Source organism: Meriones unguiculatus, chromosome 17 (assembly GCF_030254825.1).
Source record: "Meriones unguiculatus strain TT.TT164.6M chromosome 17, Bangor_MerUng_6.1, whole genome shotgun sequence".
In the NCBI taxonomy this organism is placed as follows: Eukaryota; Metazoa; Chordata; class Mammalia; order Rodentia; family Muridae; genus Meriones; species Meriones unguiculatus.
Genome location: NC_083364.1, coordinates 89,601,984 through 89,625,009, shown reverse-complemented (window position 1 = coordinate 89,625,009; position 23,026 = coordinate 89,601,984). Strand labels below are relative to the sequence as shown.

At 41.9% G+C, this 23,026-nt stretch overlaps 1 protein-coding gene across 5 annotated transcripts in view; it reads right to left on the bottom strand.

The window, feature by feature from the left end:
• Positions 1-22,022, bottom strand: part of Map3k7cl (MAP3K7 C-terminal like) — a 66,695-nt gene extending 44,673 nt beyond the window's left edge. For 2 of the 5 annotated variants that reach the window (XM_060370688.1, XM_060370687.1), the window contains exons 1-3: positions 19,605-19,848; positions 17,591-17,699; positions 3,383-3,444 (exon numbers count right to left, since the gene is read on the bottom strand). In XM_060370688.1, coding sequence (XP_060226671.1) covers positions 3,383-3,444; positions 17,591-17,699; positions 19,605-19,679 — 246 coding nt within the window. In that variant the 5' untranslated portion in view covers positions 19,680-19,848. The other 3 variants (XM_060370690.1, XM_060370689.1, XM_021648010.2) reach the window with 3 other exon arrangements.
• Between the last annotated feature and the right edge of the window lie 1,004 nt (positions 22,023-23,026).

Sequence of the window (23,026 nt, the reverse complement as noted above, 5' to 3'; positions counted from 1 at the left end):
ATACAGTATCTACCAAAAAGACATTTCATAGCCATGCTTTATAAATTACCAAGGAATGTGCAAGAGATACAAGAAAGTGCCAATAAGTTTTACAAGGTGGTTCTAGAACTACATCCTGGTAACCTTGCCAACCTTGAAGCAAAACAAATCCCGATTTATCAAACTAATTTAAACAGGCCATGTGCTCCGCAAAAAGCACTAAGAGAAAGAGATCAGCGAATTGATTTAGACGAAACTTTGACCTCAAGTTTCTCATGTATAAAGTGGAGACAGAACAGTTAGCTTCTATAATTATAGCAAGAACCAAGTGAGATCACATGTAGCGAAATGGCCCTTGCCTGCCTCAGAGTCAGCATGCAGTGGTGGAACCTAGTAGCAGCTGGCATTGTTTGTTCTTCACTTGGCAAGATTTTAGGTCTCCTGAGTAGTGACACCCACAAGACTCTTCTTTCTAACTGGAGTTTATTTTCCCATGGTGGATTATGATGCTCGGTAAGGAGAAGTACAAACTAGAACTCAAGGCTGACTGTAAGGAAGGCCTGTTCCATGTAAGGGTGCTTTCTTTTTTTAATACAGGACTTTCTGATGTAGGCTTACACGTGTGCCTGAGCACGGGAACAGGAGCATGCCCTTCCCTCCTCAGCCCTCACTGTCTTGGTTTTTGTTGTTGTAGTTGGTTTGGTTTTTGGTTTTCCATTTTTGGCACTCACACCCTGCCCTGGAGAATAAAGATTATAAGCAATAGCTCTAGACAGAGGGAGTTCTAACCAAGTCTTGACAACTGTTAAGTGTTAATAACAAAGCCAGTCTCATCTCTCCCCCCATAAACACAGATTTGCTTGGGCATGTTTTATTCTGAGACTAGCGATATCTTCTCTGTCCAGGAAGAGGTAATGCCATAACCACACTGAAGGAGAAAATCGAAACCCCTACAGCAGCAACCATGATGCCTACCTCATTAAAGATCAATAAAGATAGAAGTTTCTCACTGAAGTAAAATAATTAAATAGATTTCATTTCTAATATATGTCAAATAGAATTAAAGCTATAAAATTCAAATGGACTTCATGAAGCTCTAACAGAAAATTATCAGGATAATCATTGGGGTACTCTGACTCCTCTACAGAGACTATACCACAAGCTCTGGAAGAAAATGGTTTTTCCAACACACACACACACACACAGAGAGAGAGAGAGAGAGAACAAACTCATTATTTATAATTTCATGAGGGAATAAGAACCTGAATTGACTGATTTATTTTCAAAACATAGTGACCCCTGTTTTCATAATTGCCATGACAATAAAACAGCTTTGAGATGACAGCATAATAAAGGGGAATATATTCCTTTCACAGTTCCTACTATACCACTGGCAGAACACATATCAACAACCCCTGGAGGATAACACCTCAGGAATGTGATTTGTGGTGGGAGCAAAACAGAAAAAAAAGGGGGGGGGAGCCTGGAGAGACAGAATACTGAATACTGAAAAGATGCTGGACCAGTGTGGGAGTAAAAGAAGTGTGATTTGATGTCAGCATCCAGAGAACCTTGCTGAAGAGTCTTCTTAGAGCGTGTGGAAAGAGCAGAGGAACAGGAGCAGCCTGCTAGCTGGAGAGAGCATCTTCAGGATTGTAACACCACAAGATTTTAGCTGTGTGGTAACCACACAACTTTCCCCCCTGCTAAGCAATCTTTAGCAGGCTAGTTATTGAAATGAAGTGATGATACCCATGTGTGCTGCAGAGCTGAGAAGGACTTTTGGCTCCTGCAAGAGTCCAGGATGTGTCTGGGTGGCTCTGTGTTGGTTCTGAGGTGCTACGCCAGCAGCTAAGAGAACTGGCTGCTCTTCTAGCAGCCCCAGGTTCAATTTCCCTGTAACAACATGGCATCTCACAACCATCTGTAACTGCAGTTCTAGGGAATCTGAGGCTCAAAAGTGGTAGACAGTCTGATGGTCAGGAGATATCGTAGCAAACTAAAGTTGGGCAAAACACATTCTCGACTAGGGCTACTTGACTCTGAACATTTAAAGCCAAGCTATCATAGCTGGGTAACCAGGAGGCCTTCTGTAACTGCTTCTGTCTGACCTCAGAGCTCTACAAAGACAAATGTTTATGACCTAGAAGCCTTCTTAGAAGACATGAAGACAGAAACCCCATACATATAAAATCAACAATTGAAATCTCTTTTGCCTAATGCCAGAATATACCATCTAAAAAATTAGAAGTAAATTAGCAGCTTTAAAAAAGCATTCTGATGTGTTCTACTAGGATATCTTTTCATAGGTCATCTACAAAGTATGTGCACCAAAAATTTTCTCTTGATGTAGCCTGTGGTAGCTCAGTAACCAATTGGTTTCCCAAAGTGAGGGGAACAGGGACTATTTCTAACAGGAACTCGATGACTGGCTCTTTGGTCTCCCCACCCCCGAAGGGAGGAGCAGTCCTGTTAGGCCACAGAGGAGGGCTTTGCAGCCAGTCCTGAAGATACCTGATAAAACAGGATCAGATGAATGGGGAGGAGGTCCCCCCCATCAGTGGACTTGGAAAGGGGCACGGTGGAGATGAGGGAGGGAGGGAGGGACTGGGAGGGAATGAGGGATCGGGACACGGCTGGGATACAGAGTTAATAAAATGTAACTGATAAAAAAAAATAAAATTAAAAAAAAAAGAAAAAAAAAAGAAGTAAAAAAAAAAAAATTTTCTCAACGTCTGAAATAATGTTCTGAAGGTCTTAACTCCTCCAAGCTATGTTCCACCGGAACAGTAGTTCTCAACCTTTCTAATGCTGCGACCCTTTAGTACATTTCCTCATGTTGTGGTGACCCCCAGCCACAGGATATGCCATTGCTCCATCATAACTGTAGTTTTCTTATTATTACAAATCACAATGTAAATATCTGACATACAGAATATCTAACCTGCAACTCCCAAAGGGGTCACAACCCACAGGTGAGGAACTGTTGCCCCAGATGTTGTCAGAGACTGGGAAAGATGCAGGTGGCAGAAAAAAGTTATTATTCCAAAGTCGTGGCAAGATGACAAATTTTCTCTGCAGGGTTTAATACTAAATCATCGACCTAAAATGGCACCAAAGTCCAATAGCCCAGAGATATCATAGCAAAGGAAAGTGGAACGAGGCACGTTTGTGGCTACAGCTGCTTAACTCTGAGCATTTGAAGTCCGGGTATCATAGCTGGGTAACCAAGGGGCATTCTGTAACTGCTTCTGTCTGACCTCGGAGCTCTACAAATACAAATGTTTATGACCTAGAATGCCTCTAGCCTGTGTATCAATGCTTATTTTCCACTTAGCCATCTCCTGGATCACTGTGTCTGGGGCACGATAGGAAAGCAGGTATATACTTGCAGAATCCTTACCTGGAGCTGCTGCTCTAATTCTGGGAAGACCAAAGGAATGGCATCTTCAGATGGTGTATCATCTAAAACATGAAAACACAGTGATTATCCAGCATGCCCTGTGTATCATGAGCATCACCGATCATCTTCTGTATGCATAAAAGCACTAAGAGAGCTTAGTTGGCCTGACACAAAGTTTTTAAAAGTGTGTGTATGTCCATCCTCAAATGTCTACTCTGGTAGCTCTCCAATTTAAAGGGGCTACATAACACTGTCACATTAGCCCAAAATAAAAACTATGATCTGCACAAAAGTGCTTTAACAATATGCTAACAGGGTGGCCAGAAAAACCCCAATGGTGCAGAAGGACATGCATGGCAAACAGCAGCTTCACTTAAATAGTTTTACCCTTTCCTCTGTCACAAGCCACCATGTACAGACAGCTCTCCAGCCCTCACTGCAGGTTGCTGTGGGTAACAGCCAGCAGCCCAAACAGGGGATCTCTCTCATTGTTAGGCAACAGTACCAACCTGGGGCAGCATCCACAGCTGTGTTTCCGAATGAGCCTGAGCCCACACAACTGACAAACACATAAGCAGTTTGATTAGCTATAGGTTTTTGATACACACACACACACACACACACACACACACACACACACACACTTAAAACCAAAGCCATTTCAAGTCAAGGAAATACACTAGTTTTAAAATTCTCACTAATATAATAAAATTCACTGATAAAAATCAATTAATGTTCATTTTAATTTATGCATGCATACACAACAAAGAAACAAAAAGAGTCATGGTTGGTATCCACTGAGATTTATTTCCATGACCGCTCATGGATAAAAATCTGAAGATGCTAGACTCAAGTCATTCATATGAAATGTAGCATTTACATATAACTTAAATGTATACTCACCACACTTTCATCTCTAGGTAATTTTTTTGTTTGTGTGTTTGTTTGCTTTGGGTTTTTTTGTTTTTTGTTTGTTTGTTTGTTTTGTTTTTTTGAGACAGGCTTTCTCTGTGCATCTTTGACTGTCCTGAACTTGCTTTGCAGACAAGGCTGGCCTGGAACTCACATCAATCTGCCTGCCTCTGCTTCCCTGAGTGCTGGAATTAAAGGCATTCACCACCTCGCCCAGCTCTAGGTAACTCTTAACAATACAAAGTGGTTGCTATGGAAATAGTCGTACTGTCCAGGTTAAGGAATAAAAAGAAATCTGTACCATTTAAGTACACACATGATTATAAGTGTTTCCTACCCTTGGATGAATCCAGATACAAACCTCACAAATACCCAAGGCCAGCTCACTGACAGCATGGTCCAAAAAATATATAGTAAATACAGCTCTTTGAAGGCATGGAAGACAACCACCAACAGCTCAGGGGTCAGGTCACTTAATAGTCATTGGTATATTTTGGTCAATAGTACTGAAATATTTACCACTTAAAAGTGACCTAAAAGAATGGCAATATATCACCAAAACTGAACTTATAATGTGTAACCGAAGCTTTGCTGGCCAGTGGATGTCCAGGGTTCACTGGTAATCCTAAACACGGGCTTCATCGAAGTTTGTGCTCGTTGAATGCTCCCTTCCTATCAGAATAGAAACAGCAAATTCTAGCTCGTTACTGTGGCTGTACCCATCCCACACCATCATTGGCAAAGAAACTGGATGAAAGAATCACTACCGACATACTGTTCTGAAGTGTGTAAGACTGACTGGGGTCTTCAGGGCATTTCACTTACTGCAGTGCATTTTCAAAAGCCGACACATTGTGAGTGTTTGAGCTCATTAGGTCCAAAGCCAGGGGGATTTGGCACAGTAAACAGGAACATATTATACTTTGGCATCCCAACCATGATGACCACAGATGAGGAGGTCCTTGGAAAGAGAAACCACTTCCGCAGAGTACAAACACAGACAGGGCACCATAGAATTTTAGAGGATACTGAGAATAAAGATCAGGGCTTCCTGAAATTTAAGCCTTCCTGCCCGCTGTGCAGTCACACTCATTGCTCCATTATTTAAAAAAAAAAAAAAAATGGAGGGTAGTTATCCATAACCTGCACTGACATATTGTAAACAGCAATTACCTGCTATGACACAGAACAAATGTGGTAACGTAGAAATCAATGCCTTTATACGGTCACACCATGCTGAGACACGTGTGACCACGAAGTGTAAATGTGGATGAATGAACCCTTGCAAATGGAAGTCTTCAACTGAAAGGAAAGTCTACTCGACATAAAGGATGTTTTACAGACGGGCAGAATGAAAGCAAGAATTCTGCTTCAGAACGGATCGAGCTGGATTAACCCAAGCAGGAAATAGCAGTGGAAACAAGAAAAATGAAGACAGATGCAAGGAGTCTACCAGCTCTGAAAGCCACCCGGCATCTCCTGCTCCACGCCATCTGCTTCAGCTGGCAGCCTGGCCTGCCAGAAATTTCAGCGTTTGAGAAGCTGCTTACTGGTGCGAGGGGTGTTTACTTTTAAACAGTGGCTGCCTTCTTTGACTGGTTTTAAAAATAGGCAAATATTCTAAAAGCAGAATGATGAATCACAGGACTGGGCCAAGAGGAAAGAAGGAAAATGACTCAGGCAGAGCAGTGGCACAGCTGTTCCACAAACATTTGGCCAGATAGTTGTAAAGCATTTCCACCACCATAATGGATCAGAGTCCCTGAGAGCGGTCAAGTTTATTACGGCAATTAAGAAGCACACACCAAACTGTACAGTAGCTATACCAAGAGGCCCCTGGGCATATTAAATCACTATTTTTTTTTCTAATAGAAAAAGAACAGTTACTATATACATTTATAATGGGGCAAGATTCCCAAAATAAATAACTGCATTTTTATTATGATTTAAGTGCCAGCTACTTATTGTCTATCATGTGCACAGTAGGGACTCAGACTCTATGCTGGACTGAAGAATCACTTTTTCCTGGATTTTTACATGTTGAGATAATAATATGAAAGCACTGTGAATGTCTCAGACCAGATAAAGGCTATGGACTTCTCATCTAATATGCACAAGGGCCTGGAAATATCCTCAGTACAACCTAAAAGAAAAACCAACTAAAATCTTCCCTAAGAATTTCTTTTTTTCTTTTTAAAAATGTTTTTAAACACACCTTCCTATTTTGTGTATGGAGCATTTTACCTCCATGTATGTCTCTGTGCTATATGCATGCCTCATGTCCACAGAAGCCAGAAGAGGGCACCTGATCTCCTGCGGCTAGCATTGCAGATGGTTGTGAACCACCATGTGGGTACTGGGAATTGAACCCAGGTCCTCTAGAAGAGCAGGCAGTGCTCCTCACCACTGAGCTATCTCTCCAGCAAGGATAAAATACACAAAGAAAAGAGTGGGAAAAGAGAGGGAAAAATCTCGTAAACAGATGTTTACTGCCTGTAGGGCACTCATGATGCAACTAAGCCAACACAATCCTTAAGATAGAACTCTCTTGTTGGCATTCCAGCCACCCAGACACATCCCAGCACATTCTATGAGGGGCTCATTTCAGCATCTATTCAGCAGCTGTTAGCTGACTTTCAAGGGCATTGTGCTTTTGGATTCCCTTAAACCATCTTCTCTGTTTTTCCACGAAGCAGATAAACAAGATTTGCCGAGACTGTAAGCTACAGCCCCACCGATATCAAGAATTAGCTACTCCACCTGAGTAAGAGGGGAAGGCTGAAGTAAAGGGGCTTAGTGAGCATCTGGCTCAGTCCACCGAGAGTGGAATATACGCTCAGGATGCGAGGCTAAGCACTGCACTCAGGGTCAGCCGCTTTGGACCCAGAGAAGAGCATGTCTGATTGCATGCGGGTTGATGCCCCAGGTCCCGCCTCTGAGAAAAAGGTATCCGACGGGTCTGATGCTCTTTGGATGACTGACACCTAAATGAACATCTGTACAAAGTCCCAATTTATTTCTAATATCAGAGATCAGACCTCTACTCTTGCCTGATGCGTCTAAAACAAAAAGGGGGAACTGTAGAGAGCTGCGGAATGCTATGCCTTAAAGATGGAGCTGGTTTCCGCCTTCCACCTTCCCGATGGTGAGTGCTCTCTGTCACGAACAAGTCCACATTTGGCTAAGGCCGAGGATCTGGCTTGCTTCCATGTATGTGGACCTATCTGCATTGCCCCCGTGGCACGCCTGGGTTGGCTACCCAGAGGCTATTTAAGCTGTGGGCTGGCTTTCCCCGGGGTCCGAGGATTGTTCAATGTTCCTGAATAAACTGCATTGAAAATAAATAAATAAATAAATAAATAAATAAATAAATAAATAAATAATTCAGTTAAAAAAATAAAAAAATAAAAAAAAAAAGAAAGAAAAGAGTTCTCTAAAGTGCGATGACTAGTGGTCTTGTGAGATGAGGTATCTCCTGGCCCAGGGCTCTTTCCGTTGGACCACTGTGCCATTCACCTTCAGGCCAATGACTTCCCAGACTTACATTTCACACACCAGGATAAATTCTTCTGAAACATTGGAAGCCACGCCTTAAACAGCAATGCAAATTTTTATCTAGTTTGTGAAGACGATTCAAAAACAATTACTGTGCATTCTTAGTTTCCCTGTGCATCAGAGAAAATGTTTTAATATCAAAATGTCATGAAACTTAGAATAAAAGGTGGCCATCATATTGGGAAATTTTCAGCTTTGTATGTTAAAGCAATGTATTCTGAAACTTCATTATTACATCTGTTTTTGTTTTGTTTCAAGTGAAAGAGGTGAAAACTCTAGCAAATAGTTCTGGAAACCAACATTCGAGGACTGCTTGCTGTCCTAAACATTTTCCTGATTGAGCACTATTTCTATTGGATTTGGGGTCAATTATTCCCCCAAACATACTGCTTTCATCAGATATGTAACTGGAGTGTGGAAAACTGACTAAGAGAATAAAAGGTGGAAAACAGTAGCGAAAGGCACTTACTCTCTATTGCTGTCCTCCGTACTAACACATGCATACATATGTACCCAGACACATAACTGCACACACAGAAGTTAACATTCACTTATAGCACCACAAACACAAACACACACACAGTAACAACAACAATACACACAACATACCATACATCAAAAAGAAAAGACTGGGGCTGAGAGATGGCTCAGCAGTTAAAAGCCCTGGCTGCTTTCTCAGAGAACCTGGATTCAGTCCCCACTGCCTACATGGTGGTTCTCAAACACCTGTAACTCTAGTTCCAGGGGAAACTCTAGTGCCAGGAGATCCAACGCCCTCTTCTGAGCTCCTTTGGCACCTAACCTACACATAATGCACAGATATACATGATGGCAAAATACCCATATACATAGAATAAAAAAACAAAAATCTAAAAAAACGCGAAATGCTGGGTGCAGCAGCACTAAGAGGCAGTTTGAGTTCTGTGACTCTGAGGCCAGGTTGGCCTATATAATGAGCTCCAGGGACAGAGAAAGCTTCTGTCTCTGTTTTTTTGGGTTTTTTTGTTTTGTTTTGTTTTGTTTTGTCGTTGGTTGTTGGGGGGGAGGTGTTGTTTGTTTGTTTGTTTGTTTTATTTTTCTTACTGGGCCACTCTATGAAGACAAGGCTAGCCTCAAACACAGAGATCTTCTTGCTTCTGCCTCCCACATGCAGGGATTAAACACATGTGCCAGCACACCTGGCTGGCTCTGTTCAATACACAAACAAACATACATACGTACATACATACATACATACATACATTCATAATACATACATTCATACATAAGAACACTACTTTCTTCAGTAATAATGGTTCCATATACCTGTGATCACTACAGTCACAAAGAGTTGGAAGACCAGATGAGCCACACTTGCTTTAGTGCCTTACCGAGGTGTCTACCTATGTGAGTAAGGAGTCCTGCATTTTTGTCTTGTCCTGCGCACCCCCCGCCCCCAGGTGGCATGAAGCTGGTACCTACAGCTTGCAGCATGACCTCTGAGCACTGGTGAGCTGGGGGTGTTCTACAGGCTACCGAGGATAAAGTGATACTCAAGAAGGCTTCTTGCCTGAGGGTGACGCACAAGCTTTCCTGGAAACTGCCTGTGAGAGCTCACAACTGCCTAGCACACTGCCAGGGAACAATGTCAGTAGCACAGGCCTGTGTGTGAACTGTAGGTCCACTTTAATGGTGAATGTAAATAATTGGTCATTTCCTTGAGACTTGGTTTTCTTTCTGCGAATGAGCAGAGGAACTTGTTTCAGAGTCTTATTATTGATGAAGAAACCCACATGTCAGTCACTTAGCCGGAAGCATCACCTCTAGGAACTAATCAGTAACAAGGATGTGCTCTTGATACACTTGAGTTTCTCTTCCGTTTCTCCTCACCATAAACACAAGCAATGCATGAAGATGAGGCAGATGTATGTGTGAAGATGTGTATATGCATATGTGGTTGGGGACATTCTCATCCAAAGCAAAGAGAATTGTGTAGGTCAAGGTCACCATCTCGGCTTACTCACTTCTACCCTGACAGGGGAGGTGGTTCCCAGGCGCAGCTACTGCCTCAGGTCTTAGGATTTACTTTCTTCCTTTAAAACTGAATTGAAGAAGTATTGCTCATTCATTTCCCCACCAAAGCAAACCCTTCATGAAATGTTATCTGAAAATTTGGAGTCATATAGGAAAGCTTTTTGAGTAGTTTTATTTAAAGCGAAGATGGCTCACATATCATTATTGTCAAGAGAAACTTAAGGTTTTTGTTTTGTTTTGTTTTGTTTTGTTTTTGAGATGCCCAAGCTCTTGTCAGAGCATCACAATTTTATGCCACATAAAAAGACATTTTAAGGTTTAGCTTCCTGATTACTAAATGCCATATGTGAATTCTGAAGTACACGCTGGATTTTCAGAGCCATACAACCAAAGTACAACTAGAGAGATTGATGCGGTGGGACTGCTGACAAGCTAGTAGGATGTTGTCTCTTTGTCATTAATAACCACCCCAGAGCCTTGATTGTGTGCCGCCACACGTGACTACGCCAATGCTACTCCTCTGCGGAGAAGGACTTGTCCGGCCTTCAGCAGGTTGTCTGCTTCGTAGAAGCAGTATTCTACTCCCTGTTACTGTCAGTGTCATTCTGCTAATTCCATCATTTGTCAAAGACTTTTGATTCACTCAGCTCACTGGCATCAAGCGCAGCATGTCACACACAGTTGGTCCTCTACATATGTTAAGTTCTGCGCTTGGAAGTTAGGCCAATCATAGACTGAAAATGCTGGAAAGAATTACGCCCGTATCGACATGCACGGGCTGCTTTTCTTGTTGTTATTTCTGAAATCATAAAAGACGGCAGGGATTGCACAGCCTCCACACTGCATTCAGTGATGTGGAGGCAAAAGTAAAGAAGGATGGACAAAGGTCATGCAAACGCTCTGCCATTTCATACAGAGGGCTTCACCATCTGCAGAATTTGGCGTTGGAGTCAGGTCTGGAATCAAGAACCTCAGAAACCTCCAGAAGAGGTTACTTCTTGCTCAGCACCCCACCAAATAAATTTTCACTTCTCCTTTCCCTTTACTCTCCAACAGCATACCAGAAGTAACCTTCTCTCATTCTCCCTCTGACTACTGGGGAGCTCTTTGTCGTCAGGACCATTCATGTTTAAAAAAAGAAATGACAGGGCCTTTATTATATAACTCTACTTCTTTACTCTATAACTTTATTCTATAACTTCCTGGAACTTGTGGAAATTCTCCTGCTGCTGTCTCTTGAGTTCTGTGGGTCTGCACCACAGAATAGCAGGACCTGGCTTTGAAGCCTCCCTATTTATTAACTGCTGATTTAAAGCTGACCATTTAGTTTTCTGAGGAATCATTCACATAACAGCCACAGCATCCTCCTGTGGGATTGTTAGCAGTGTGAAGCTGAGGTAGGACAGCACAAGTACAAATGTCTATACACTCCATAAATATTTATTTTCTTACACCCTTTCTTTGAAGACTTAACCCACAAATTCCAAACAAAATAAATAAAACTGATTGCATCTCAAAGAATTTTCACGGATAATAATGAGCTCCAAGAGGCTGCAGCTATTGTATTATTTATTTCATAAAGTGTAGTGAGCCTCTAAAGTTAAAAGTAGCTGTCATGCGCCTTTCCTTGATGGTCTGTCAGACACCCAGAATTCCAGCAGAACTTTCACTTTCTAGTAAGTGGGTAGGTAAAAAAGATTAACCAACAGAACAGACTAGAGATTAAAACAAAAACCCCAGTATTCACTTATAGTTAGACATCAATAAGACCTCACAGAGTCTTCCTGCAGAGAAAAGATTAAAATTTTAGAGAGAAGAAAGTACCAGAACCATTTGGGCGCTGAGGAGAGAGGGAGGATAATACTCAGTGTGTGAAAAGGTGATGTAAGGGGAGACAATGGCAAGGTAAATCAGTCCGTCTGATAGCCGGGTGCACTTGAACAGAAATCACCGCACCGCGGCACACCGCAGCGCACGGCACCACGTTGCAACATCTGTAGCGGTGGTTGCTTCAGCTAGTCTATGGAATTCTCACTGCTAGACAGAACAGTGGGGTTTTCAAGATAAAAACAAAACACTTCAACAGCTATGATAGAATAGGTTCTGTTTCGTTTTTGTTTTTGTTTTCAACTCAGGATTTCTCTACGTAGACTTGGCTGTCCTGGACTTGCTTTGTAGACTAGTCTGGCATCAAACTCTAGCAATCCACCTGCTCTCTGCCTCACCGAGTGCTGGGAATACAGGCGTGTGCCACCGTGCCCAGCTTGGGTCCGAGATTTTTAAACTATATTTGTGCCCTAATGTGAAAATTCCAAAAACTTAATTTTTTAAATAAAGCTTTAACATTTATTTAAAAATTTATTATCAGCCTAGGCTGATGTGAGTATCTTTGGAGAGAGAATGGGGTGGAGAGAATGAATGCAAAGTCTAAATTTGTATGTCACCTTTGCAACTCAGTTGAAGATAAAAAAAAATTCTTGAGTAATTAAATGAAATCCCAGTATCTGTCCAATTCTAACTTCTCTCCCATGAGAAAGTAACCGGTGATTCCCCACAATAATTCAAGGTGGAGGATTCATATTTCTATTCAGCACATTTGATATTGTGAAAACCAACTCAGTGGAGGACCTCGTTTAGGAAATTATCATTTTGGAATGAATGCCTGATTTGGAAATAATATTGAGCATATTAAAGGCAGGCATAGCTGCCTTATCCAAGTATCGGTTATGAAGGTTTTTTACAGTGGTCTGGAAAAGGTGCCTGTAGCTTAGAGGACTCCATGTATTTCTCCCCAAAGCCTGCTTTTGTATGGAAGCCCTGGGAAGTCCAAGGAGACACTGAAGTCCTGTGGCTCGTTTTCTACCAATGAACAATCAAAAGCCAAACTGTCGTCCAGTTGTTCCAATCCTTCTTGCAAAATCTTTTTCAAACTCCATCATTTTATCCTAAACCCAGACTCCCATCACGTTGTATTGGTATAGAACACCTCTTCCATTTTCTCTTTGCTCCACATTCCAGACTCTTCCACCAAATATCTGCCCTTTTCTCACACCAGCTTCTGAGCTAACAGACTGTGGCTTGGTGTTTTCTGAGTATGCCATGCTCTTCTCTACCCTTAGTTTTTTTTTTGTTTTGTTTTGTTTTGTTTTTATTTTCAAAAGTCCTTTTATTTAGCATAGAAATGATGGATATTACAGACACTCTGTTTCAAGGTTTCTTAGTAGGTACAAATTCATGTCCAATATTTACCTCTATTATTTCTTTTTTTTTTTATTTCCTTTTTTTTTCAATGCAGTTTATTCAGGAACATTGAACAATCATCTGACCCTGGGGAAAGCCAGCCCACAGCTTAAATAGCCTCTGGGTAGCCAACCCCAGCGTGCCACGTGGGCAATGCAGATAGGTCCACATACATGGAAGCAAGCCAGATCCTCAGCCTTAGCCAAATGTGGAATTGTTCGTGACAGAGAGCACTCACCATCGGGAAGGTGGAAGGCGGAAACCAGCTCCATCTTTAAGGCGCGGCATTCCGCAGCTCTCTACAGTTCCCCCTTTTTGTTTTAGAGGCATCAGGCAAGAGTAGAGGTCTGATCTCTGATATTAGAAATAAATTGGGACTTTGTACTGATGTTCATTTAGGTGTCAGTCATCCAAAGAGCATCAGACCCGTCGGATACCTTTTTCTCAGAGGCGGGACCTGGGGCATCAACCCGCATGCAATCAGACATGCTCTTCTCTGGGTCGAAAGCACAATTTCTGCTTGGAAGCAATAGGAAGAAAAATGGCTAAAATAGAGTTTTTCTCCAATAGATTCTTTATACCTAGAGATGGTGCCTTTCTATAAGCTATCTTGCAGCCCAGTTTTATTGGCAGCTCTTTCAAAGGGCTTTGCCAATTTCTTTAGATAATGTGGATTATTAAGCAAAACTCAGCCTTTTAGATTTAAGGGAGGGGGCCTGTCTTGCCCCACTGTGTGCATCTAAACAGCCTCGGCAGAGTGCTGCAGGCATAGGAGATCAGAAGGGTCATCTAAGGGAGGCAATACAGCACTCGCTGCTCTCTGGGTGACTGCTCCCCAAACAACAGCAGGCAGCTACACTGCGAAGTGTATCTTGCCATCAAGGGGCAGTGTGGAATGCCCATGGGGCATGTGCTTCCTCGTGGTTTATATTTGTCTTAATACTTCACAGCCAGTTACCTTAATTATGGGGGCAGCCTGAGTATTAAATTTGTGTCAAACACTTTGCTAAATGCTTCTCCTATAAGGTGACATTTCATTCTTCCACATGCAACTCAAGAAAAACTGAATTCCAACAAGGCTCAGTAGCTAGCTTTCTCCATATTACACTCATAAGAATGAAAATGAACCCCAAATTACCCTTCTCTAACTCCAAACTCCCTAAATTTTTCCAGTAAATGTCTCAGAAATATAGACCCAATAAATCCTATAATTACTGGAGTACTAACTATATTAGCCCCATAACAAATGAATTCGTGAGGCTGGAGAGGTGGACCACTGGTTAAGAACACTTGCTGTTCAGTCTTCAGAGGACCAGAGAGATTTCTAATTCCAGCACTCCTGCTACATTGTATGCTGAAAATACCTGTCATTCTAGCTCTAAGAGACCCAGTGCCCATGGTTAGTCTCAGTGTAACACATACATATGTAAACAAACAAAATAATAGAAATGAGTAGATGTGATCAAGATACAGTTTATGTGTGTATAAAACTGTTCTCAAAAAGGAAAACAAATATATCAATATTCACAAGTAAACAATGTCTCCCTTTTCCTTTGACTCTGCAGATTCATCAATAGTTTATCCAACAGCGTGGAATTAATAACTCCTCAAAAGGACACTTGCTATTAAAGTGGAGGACATTTCCCTTTTTTTCCTTCCTAAATATGTGGTCCACAGGATGCACACACTGGAATTCAAAAGGCATGTACAGCTTGCATGATGGCAAATGTTACTCTGTGTGCCTGTGGGACACTCCATACACTCCTTATTCAAGAATTCACAGGGAGTGTCCCAAATATCTGCAAAGCATCTTTTGGTTAACTAACAGCTTTGTGTGCATGGAAAAATTCCAAGTCCTTGGCTCTGACTAATCCTTGAAATGTTGTATATCTGATATGTATAAACATATAAGACGGCTTTCTTTGTCCTCGCAGAGAAGTAGCAAGTCTCTAACGTCAACGTACATAGGGGCAGGACCTTTACATGTGTGTTCTTTTTCCTTAACAGTTTTAATTTATTCTTTGATAATTTCACACATTTACACAATGTATTTAGAGCATGTCCATCTACCATTACTTGCCTCCAAGGCTCCCTAGTACCCCCAACGCATTTCCCTCAGAATTTCCTGTCCTTCCGTTTTTGTTTTTCTAAACATGTGTTCTTGATAGATTCCCTCAAGTGGCAGAATTAGGCAGGGCTGAGAAACACTGAGAACTGCCTTAGGTTGTATAGGCAGACAGTCTTCCTACACAACTTGAGACACATTGATCATAAGGCTAAAATACTTAATCATGGCAGATTTCTTATAAGCCTTCCTAAGCATCTTTTTGTGGAAGTAGAGGGTAAGAATTACTTAAATTGTAACCTGTTTTTAAACAGCTCCATCATGAAACATAAATTTCAAAGATGGACACTTTGAAAACATTTAAAAGAGAAAAAAGAGACTGAAAATAAATTTAAATGTATTGATTAAAGTCGCTCAAGAACTCTCAGCCAGGATCAAGAAAATTCAAAGACAGTGCCAAAGGAAACTTGCTGTGCATTTAGATTTCAAAGAAGAGTTCACTCATCCAGCCCAAAGATGAGATTCATGTCACTGTGACTCTTTTCTGGTGTGATGCATTTCTTTCTCTTGTACAAACTTACATAATAGTTTTACTTGAGTAAAGCAAGTATTATAGCTTAAAATCTCCTTGTAACCCTGTTTATTATAATGGGACATGGTCTGCCCCTATGAGAGAAAGTAGAAGGAAGATTAGACGCCTCTTTACCTTTTGGGTTATGAACTTGCACGTGTGTATCTTAAGGGCTTCTCATTGCATATAGTCCACTGCTTGAAATTTTGGGACTATGAAGTGCATTAAAAACTGGAAGGTTTTCTTTTAACTTTTTAGAGAAGTAGTAAGAAATAATGAAAGAACTTAACTCCATTATTTAACTAACAACGTGTCCTCAGGCTTCAGACTTCCACCCAGTAGATATGAGATGGCCATGTCTCCACTGTAAGGTTGTTTAAACTAGCACAGTTGAGTTCCTAATACAAAGATACTTCTACATTGGTATGGATCTTCTTAGCTCCAAGGTTTCACCTTACCAATGTCTTACAGAATAACCCTTGAGTGGGAGATACAGTACATAAAAACTAGTCATGGGATGAGTGACAGAAAATTACACAATAAAAAGCAGAGGTTTCATCTCTCCATACTGTACCTCATTCTCTTGTGGTGTCCATGGTCTGCAAGACTTTAGGGTAAATGTTCAGCGTCACATAGCTGTTTCACACAAGAATTTCTAGAGCAAAATTCCTTACTTTACATTATTTTGGAATGGTCCTGCCACTTTTCACACATTAATAGTGAGTGTGTGTGTGTGTGTGTGTGTGTGTGTGTGTGTGTAGGCCAGAAGACAACAGTGGGTGTCATTGTTCAAGTGCCATACACCTTTGAGATAAAGATCTCTTACTATCCTGGAACTCACTGCGAAAGAGAGCCCAGGAATCCTTCTCTTTCTATCCGCCCCCCCCGCCCCCCCCCCTAGTGCTGGATTTACAGGCAGGAAGAGAGAGTAACAGAGAAAATAAGACTCTGTTCTAAAAAGATCTGAGGTTTATTTTTTTCTTTTTTTTTTTTTTTACATTTTTTAACTTCTATTAATTACACTTTATTCACTTTGTATCCCCCCATAAATCCCTACCTTCTTCCCTCCTAATCCCACCTCCCCTCCCCCTTCTTCACGAATGTCCCTCCCCAAGTCCACTGATAGGGGAGAAGACCTGAGGTTTAACTGCTGATGTTTGAGCAGGTGATTTTAACAGATGACATTGAACTAAGATGCCAGGGCTTATAAACCAGAGCTTCCTGTTCATAGCCGGTATGACCTCCCACTGCTTGGGCCCCTTGGTCAAGGGTGGTGCAATTCCATATGTGTGTTAAGAGGTCACTGAGGGGAGCCATGATGAAAGGCTCTAAATATGGCAGGCTCACCTCAGACCTTACTATTTAGAGAGGCCCCTCCTCACCTGCCCCATTCATCATTCCTGGTGCAGTCTGTTTATTTAGCCGGAAGTGTGGGAACACCAGTGAGAAACCAACATCGCAGACACATGGCTGGAATGGAGACAGCACTGTTTTTATATTATCTGACCAGCTGCCAGCTCTTAATAAACATTTCCTCATGCCATTTTAACAATGACACAGTTTGCTATCCTTAGAAATTGTTATAGTTCAGTGATTCTTATCCTAAAAGAAAGCTAAAATGGCAAAAGGAGAAGAGGGGAAGAGTTGCTAAAACAACCAAATGGAAGTGCAGGATGGCAGGGGTGGGGGAGCTCTACAGACATTTCTAGATATCTAACAACGTGATGGAATACCGTACTCCTTCCCATCCGTTCACGCAAACATGCGGTTTTAAACATTCTCCATGGAATCACAAAATATGGTGAAAATTCTGGAAGTGCAGAAGCAGCCCTTCCCCTCCAGAGAAGCTTACCTGCGGCATCATTGAGGCTAAATGCGATGCGTACTGGCTTATCTGCAGGTACCCTGGCTGTGCTGATCATGTGGGCACCTGAGGCCCGGCCTTCTCCTGGGTCTTCCAGCTGTAAGGACAAGAGACAGCCATCGTCACTTCACCGCATGTTGCACTCCAGAGACCCTCAGAAATAAGAAGAGAAAGCTAGTAAGTTGCCTTTCCCTACACTCTAAGTACATAACTGATGCGTTTTCACTTCTTTTATCTGGCTTCTACAAAAATTACCTTGGTAATAGGCATCTGGAATGAATGAAAGATGTTTTTTTTTAAATCTGTTTCATAATTTCAATATTCCTGCCCACTGATCAGTTTAATATTGGTTTTAAGTTCACCTATAGTGAAATTATTTATTTTTAACTGGGGACAATAAAAAAAAAAAGACATAGTCTTAATAAAGTGTCAGGTGGCTTCAGACTAAGGCAGTTTTCCATGCTGAGGACCCGGGAGGCAGTAGCTGGTAAAGCACTTGCCATGCAAGCAGAAAGATCTGAGTTGGATCCTCCTGTGAAAAAGCAGAGTGTAGGATGGTACATACTTGTGACCTCAGTAATGGAGACACAGAAACCAGGGATACCTGGGGCCCCAGCTCAACTAGCCTAGCCTAATTAGCAAGCCCCAGGGACTAGTGAGAGATCAGGTCTCAAAGAACAAGGAAGACAGAACCTGACTTGTGGCCTCCACAGGTCACCTGCACACCCTTGAAAACACACAAACACTCAGACACACAGTGCCTAGATTAAACACAGTGTTTTGTTTGGGACGTAGTATAGGATTAATATAAATGGGATAATTTAAAGTAAACCCCAAACTGTTTTAAACCATGTTACAGTTGTAGTATGAATATTGCATTATTAACTAACTGATGACCTAGAAATCTATCAACACTTAGCCTAAGGTTTCACCTCTCAACAGCAGGGTGCTCAAAACCAAACTTGGCTGTAGGGCATACACCTTACAGCACGAGGACTGTGGAGGATCAGCTGATCCAAGGTAAGATTTATTGAATAGAGAGTTTGAAGCCACCAAAAAAATCTTATGAGTATTTGGCTTTACCTATTAAATTATGATTTAGTTAATAAACTTAGAGACAACAAGTAGGAAAACATCCTTTGCATAAGATGGTAAGAGCAAAAACTGTTTCTTAAGAGAATTTAACCCAATTATTCTTTAAGGAAGATATTTTATAACTTGATGTTCAATGGGACTAGGAAAAATGTTGTACTATTACATGATATGGTTGTTATTTAAATACATACATTTAACATTTCTATTTTTGGTCATGCCCCTCCAAAAGTCTCTCCTAACCATCTCGTGTAGGCAGGAAACCAAAAAAACCTGCATGATATTTTAAGGAAAATGTCTCCAAAAATGGCCAAATATAAATAAGGTCTTTTAGCCATCCTCGGCAGGATTCTGGGAACTGCTGTAGCAGAATATTTTCTCATGGTCAGGTTTTTTGACTCTTTCCCATAGCTTTTCTGTGTCTAAAAATAGTACCCGGAACACTGAGTTTTGTTTTCACAATCACTTATGTGGGCAAGTTCGACGCACACATTTGTACGAGTGCACTCAGAGGTGCAGACATTTTGAACCATCTCAGGTGCCATGTGGGAAAAAATAAGCTTATAGTAACCATAAAGCTTAAAAGCAGCAACGTTTATGAGCCGTTTAGAATTCTGTTGAGCCCGGTAATCCTCGTAATAGCTATGAGCACTGGATGCTCCACACGTAGCACATAATTTTAAGTTACCAAAGGATGGTATCCTGAAATTGCTATGACTTAACACTGGACTTCTTGCGTTTTACAAAAACAACCGTCTGGCCAACGTCTGCATAATTTCTTCTGCTTGGTATCAAAAATTCTCTTAGCCACCTGTTTCTGAAGAAATAGCACAGATTGCCTCAAATTGAATGAAGCAAACAAAAGCCCAAAAGCTGTGGCTGAAAGGAAAAGTCTTGTGTCCGACAGTACCCCATCTGCCTGAGCGTGACTTCTAGGGATGCGGAGCCCAATCCTCTTCAGGTACATCCCTTCACTCTCCTGCATCAACAAACTGAGCACAGGAGGTGGAAATCTGCCTCTGGGGTTCACTAAACAGACCTCTGCTCTGGTTTCAAGCTAGAGAAAAGAAATCGATAAACACAGCTAAGGACAACACAGCGGAAGCCTCAGAAAGGATGATGTCGAGGTCCGGGAGAGTTCGGCAGCATCCACAACTTACCTTTTCATCGTACCCCTGGGGAAACCGGCTGCTGGTTCCTTCTCCCGCGTCTGTAACAGGGCCCTAGCTAAGTTGCCGGTGCTCAGAGAGGTTAGTTGGGTTTCACACCTGTCGCCTTACCTCACTTAGTTGAGAGTCTGCACTTGTGTAATCCAGGGCCAGCCACTGCCTTGGCCGGTCGTTGCGTTCGTGCAGTCAGGACTCAGCGAGAGAGCAGTCTGCACCTGCTGCATAGCAGCCACTGACACTCTGAGGAGCAGAGACAGCTGTCCCGGCTGCACACTACTACCTGCTCTGCCCCGGACCCCAGCGTCCCATCCCACGGGACCTCCCTGTTCCGCTTCCTTGCACAGCCCCTCTCTCCTTTCGTTGCCACTCCAACAGCCAGGATGTTGTCATGTTTCTAGAAAAAGCAAGAGCAAAAGAAAAACCCTCCTCCTGTCAGAGGCATTGATAAACAGCGAGTTGTAGAGCGTCCAAATGTTTCAATTCATTAGTCCTGGCAAACCTAAAATACAAACAGACTTGCTTCACAAGACAGGAATGTCTTCGTGGTGACCCAATCCATGTCTGTGTCTATTCCAGCAAACTGGCAAAGATAGCATGACTCTAGTCAGCAAAAATGTCAGCTCGGCTAGACCCAGCCAACTTGGACAGGCCACTAGCTGACTCTTGGATCGTGGCAGTGATGATCCCATTAAGAAGGTGAGGTTTGAGGCTGAGCCTCAGCTTGAACTTGATGACTTGATCCATTCTACAAATGCAGACACTCACAAAAGGGGTCAGCGGTGAACAGGGAACAACAGGATCCTTCAAGCTTCTCTTCACAATTGTAAACGTGGATGTCTCGGGTCTTTAAAAAATAACTGAGCCACGATCTTAAGGTTAGATAGTTAAATATACATAATATTAAGAGGATCCAAAGACAAGCCACAAACTGAAAGAAAATATTTGCAAAATGCACATGGGAATCCAAAACATGCAAAGAAGTCTTTAAACTGAACAAAGGGAAAACAACTCAGTCCCCTGCTCCTACCCCCTAAAAGGGGCGAGAGTTCTGAACAGACGTGTTTTCAGCAAAGGTAAACAGATAACAAATAAGCCTATGGAAAGACAGTCTGCTTTAGAGAGTTGAAGATTGAAATGATGCTTCATTTGCCTGTTCTCATGGCTCACATCCCAAGGCTAATGGTTAAGTGCATATGGAGAAGAATGGTACCTCTCCTTCACTTCTAGTGGGAAGGCAAAATGGTAAAGGAACTTTGAAGTACAATTTGGTAATTTCTTACTAAACAAAACATATTTTTATCACATGATCCATCAAGCCCAGGCTGTTTAATGATCCAGCATCCAGGTTCACATGACATTAGATCATAATTGTCATGGTGCATACATTCAGCCTCAAAGAAATCAAAGCTGCCCATCCTTTCTGTGCTGGGTGGGAAGTGAATATTGTTATATCTTGAATATTAAATTCTGTCCAAAGGTCTACACAGTAAAGGTTTGCTCTGCTGCCCACAGCACAACAGCAAAGTGAGGCAAACTTTCAGGGGTGCAGTATCATGGTAGAATTTAGTTGGTTGTAAGTGTGTCCTTAAAGATATTGGCGTCCCAACTACCCCTCTTACTATCTCTTTGCCCCTGGATGCATTGATTCGAGCAGTTTTCCACATCACATGCTCCATGATAAATTGTCCCTCCACAGGCCCAAAGGCAACAGGGCCAAGTGACTATGGGCTACAGCCTCAGAAGCCATGGCATCAAATTAATGTTTCAGCCTTGAAGCTGACTTTCGTCAGCTTTGCCAAATCAGTGAAAACTAATGCAATACCATATCTTAACTGACTCCCATGTCAGCCCCTACCCCCAACCTCCCTCTAGAAAAGCTGATGTGACACTGATGTTTCAACAGTTATCAGTAACTTCTCTAGTATCTGGGTTCCAGTGAAACTGAGAGGGCTGGAAAAATCAGACTGAGAGAGCATGTTTCTTAAAGTGTCAATTCATATTAAATTCATGGAAACCACCTCTTTCTACGATCCTGTAAATAATACCTGACAGATGCAGCATTTCTGGTCCCAGGGTCACAAAAGGAATCCTGGAAGCTTCCCAGTGCATGGGCTGTAATGCTCATGGTTGCATCTTCTACCATCAGAGATGACTTCAAGCAAGAGGTGTGCCAGCTGCTACAAAGGAAACAATTTCAACGAAGAATTATTTGACAACCACGAGTAAAGAATAAATAAGAAATTGTTTAAAATAGTCTAAATAAACTCTGTCTGAACCTGATACTATAAACTGAAACTTTCCCAATCATAATGTCTACTAACTCCTCTGTTGCCTTAGGAATAATGATGCATTTCTGGATTCCTTACCCAAAACACACTCAAGACAGCAACAAATAAGAAACACAAATGAAATCCATGCCCACTAATGAAACCCAAAATAAAATTTATGTTCTGTGTATATCTGTGTGCCTGAGTGTGTGTATATATGCACTACCTGTGTGCAGGAGCCCTTGTGTGTCAGAAGAGGCATCGGATCTCCTGGAACTAAAACAGGCAGCTATGAGCCACCATGTAGGTGCTGGGAACCAAATGTGGGTCATCTATATAAGCACGGTCGTAACCACAAAGCATCACCCCCAAATAATATAGACTTTTTACTTAAGAATTTCTGATCCTATATTTCCACCACCTTTCTGAAAAAAGACTAAAAACGGCTGTTACTAACCCAGGCTTAAGTTAGTAGGATGAGCAGCTTTAGATGGTTGTCTTCCTGAAGCTCAGGTCAGAATGAGGGGTGAGAACCACTGAACTACCCAGTGACTTCTCCTTTATGAATCTTACTAAAAAAAAAAAATGGTAATATCCACTAGCTATTCTGACTTGGGGAAAGTAAGATGGGAGGTGGAAAACTGTGACCTCTGAGGTCAATCCACACTGCTATCTCTGTAAATAAAACTTCCCAGAACACAGCCACAACAACCATCATTCATTCTCTGTTCTCCTCACTGAAGTCAGAGCCAACACACAAGAATCTAAGAATCTGGCTGTCTAGGTCCCAGTCTGGTTCTTCTCCCATGACTTCAGTTAATTGAATCAAATAATCCACACTTCAATCTCCCCAGGAATGAGGTGTGGGGGGGGGAATGTACGTTATCATTATTAAC